Source organism: Penaeus vannamei, chromosome 4 (genome assembly GCF_042767895.1).
Source record: "Penaeus vannamei isolate JL-2024 chromosome 4, ASM4276789v1, whole genome shotgun sequence".
In the NCBI taxonomy this organism is placed as follows: domain Eukaryota; kingdom Metazoa; phylum Arthropoda; class Malacostraca; order Decapoda; family Penaeidae; genus Penaeus; species Penaeus vannamei.
This window is the reverse complement of record NC_091552.1, coordinates 32,130,128-32,132,627: the sequence shown is the minus strand read 5'-3', so window position 1 is coordinate 32,132,627 and position 2,500 is coordinate 32,130,128. Positions and strand designations below refer to the sequence as shown.

At 65.0% G+C, this 2,500-nt stretch overlaps 1 protein-coding gene across 1 annotated transcript in view; it reads right to left on the bottom strand.

The window, feature by feature from the left end:
• Window positions 1–2,500, bottom strand: part of LOC138861612 (protein FAM186A-like) — a 5,926-nt gene that overhangs the window by 1,067 nt on the left and 2,359 nt on the right. The window contains exon 6 of the mRNA XM_070121411.1: window positions 2,387–2,500. This exon is cut by the window's right edge and continues 159 nt beyond it. Within this exon, the coding sequence (XP_069977512.1) occupies window positions 2,387–2,500 (114 nt within the window). The remainder of the gene's footprint in view (window positions 1–2,386) is intronic.

Below are 2,500 nucleotides of genomic sequence, written 5' to 3'. Positions count from 1 at the left end.
CCTTATCGGGCTCAAGGGGGACTCCCTGGGTCTCCTTCTCGAGCTCGTCGGCGACTACCTGGGTCTCCTTCTCGAGCTCGTCGGCGACTACCTGGGTCTCCTTCTCGTGCTCGTCGGCGACTCCCTGGGTCTCCTTCTCGTGCTCGTCGGCGACTACCTGGGTCTCCTTCTCGGGCTCAAGGGCGACTACCTGGGTCTCCTTCTCGGGCTCAAGGGCGACTACCTGGGTCTCCTTCTCGTGCTCGTCGGCGACTCCCTGGGTCTCCTTCTCGTGCTCGTCGGCGACTCCCTAGGTCTCCTTCTCGTGCTCGTCGGCGACTCCCTGGGTCTCCTTCTCGGGCTCAAGGGGGACTCCCTGGGTCTCCTTCTCGGGCTCAAGGGGGACTCCCTGGGTCTCCTTCTCGGGCTCAAGGGGGACTTCCTGGGTCTCCTTCTCGGGCTCAAGGGGGACTCCCTGGGTCTCCTTTTCGGGCTCATGTGGGACTCCCTGGGTCTCCTTCTCGAGCTCGTCGGCGACTACCAGGGTCTCCTTCTCGGGCTCAAGGGGGACTCCCTGGGACTCCTTCTCGGGCTCAAGGGGGACTCCCTGGGACTCCTTCTCGGGCTCAAGGGGGACTCCCTGGGACTCCTTCTCGGGCTCAAGGGGGACTCCCTGGGACTCCTTCTCGGGCTCAAGGGGGACTCCCTGGGACTCCTTCTCGGGCTCAAGGGGGACTCCCTGTGACTCCTTCTCGTTCTCAAGGGGGACTCCCTGGGTCTCCTTCTCGAGCTCGTCGGCGACTACCTGGGTCTCCTTCTCGAGCTCAAGGGGGACTCCCTGGGTCTCCTTCTCGAGCTCGTCGGCGACTACCTGGGTCTCCTTCTCGAGCTCAAGGGCGACTCCCTGGGTCTCCTTCTCGAGCTCGTCTGCGACTACCTGGGTCTCCATCTCGAGCTCGTCGGCGACTCCCTGGGTCTCCTTCTCGTGCTCGTCGGCGACTACCGGGGTCCCCTTCTCGTGCTCGTCGGCGACTACCTGGGTCTCCTTCTCGGGCTCAAGGGGGACGACTCCCTGGGTCTCCTTCTCGGGCTCAAGGGGGACTCCCTGGGTCTCCTTCTCGGGCTCAAGGGGGACTCCCTGGGTCTCCTTCTCGGGCTCAAGGGGGACTCCCTGGGTCTCCTTCTCGGGCTCAAGGGGGACTCCCTGGGTCTTCTTCTCGGGCTCAAGTGGGACTCCCTGGGTCTCCTTCTCGGGCTCAAGTGGGACTCCCTGGGTCTCCTTCTCGGGCTCAAAGGGGACTCCCTGTGTCTCCTTCTCGGGCTCAAGGGGGACTCCCTGGGACTCCTTCTCGGGCTCAAGGGGGACTCCCTGGGACTCCTTCTCGGGCTCAAGGGGGACTCCCTGGGACTCCTTCTCGGGCTCAAGGGGGACTCCCTGGGACTCCTTCTCGGGCTCAAGGGGGACTCCCTGGGACTTCTTCTCGGGCTCAAAGGGGACTCCCTGGGTCTCCTTCTCGGGCTCAAGGGGGACTCCCTGGGACTTCTTCTCGGGCTCAAAGGGGACGACTCCCTGGGTCTTCTTCTCGGGCTCAAGGGGGATGACTCCCTGGGTCTCCTTCTCGGGCTCAAGGGGGACGACTCCCTGGGTCTCTTTCTCGGGCTCAAGGGGGACGACTCCCTGGGTCTCCTTCTCGGGCTCAAGGGGGACGACTCCCTGGGTCTCCTTCTCGAGCTCAAGGGGGACTCCCTGGGTCTCCTTCTCGAGCTCGTCGGCGACTCCCTGGGTCTCCTTCTCGAGCTCGTCGGCGACTCCCTGGGTCTCCTTCTCGAGCTCGTCTGCGACTACCTGGGTCTCCATCTCGAGCTCGTCGGCGACTCCCTGGGTCTCCTTCTCGTGCTCGTCGGCGACTACCGGGGTCCCCTTCTCGTGCTCGTCGGCGACTACCTGGGTCTCCTTCTCGGGCTCAAGGGGGACGACTCCCTGGGTCTCCTTCTCGGGCTCAAGGGGGACTCCCTGGGTCTCCTTCTCGGGCTCAAGGGGGACTCCCTGGGTCTCCTTCTCGGGCTCAAGGGGGACTCCCTGGGTCTCCTTCTCGGGCTCAAGGGGGACTCCCTGGGTCTCCTTCTCGGGCTCTTGTGGGACTCCCTGGGTCTCCTTCTCGGGCTCTTGTGGGACTCCCTGGGTCTCCTTCTCGGGCTCAAGGGGGACTCCCTGGGTCTCCTTCTCGGGCTCAAGGGGGACTCCCTGGGTCTCCTTCTCGGGCTCAAGGGGGACTCCCTGGGACTCCTTCTCGGGCTCAAGGGGGACTCCCTGGGACTCCTTCTCGGGCTCAAGGGGGACTCCCTGGGACTCCTTCTCGGGCTCAAGGGGGACTCCCTGGGACTTCTTCTCGGGCTCAAGGGGGACTCCCTGGGTCTCCTTCTCGGGCTCAAGGGGGACGACTCCCTGGGTCTCTTTGTCGTGCTCAAGGGGGACGACTCCCTGGGTCTTCTTCTCGGGCTCAAGGGGGACGACTCCCTG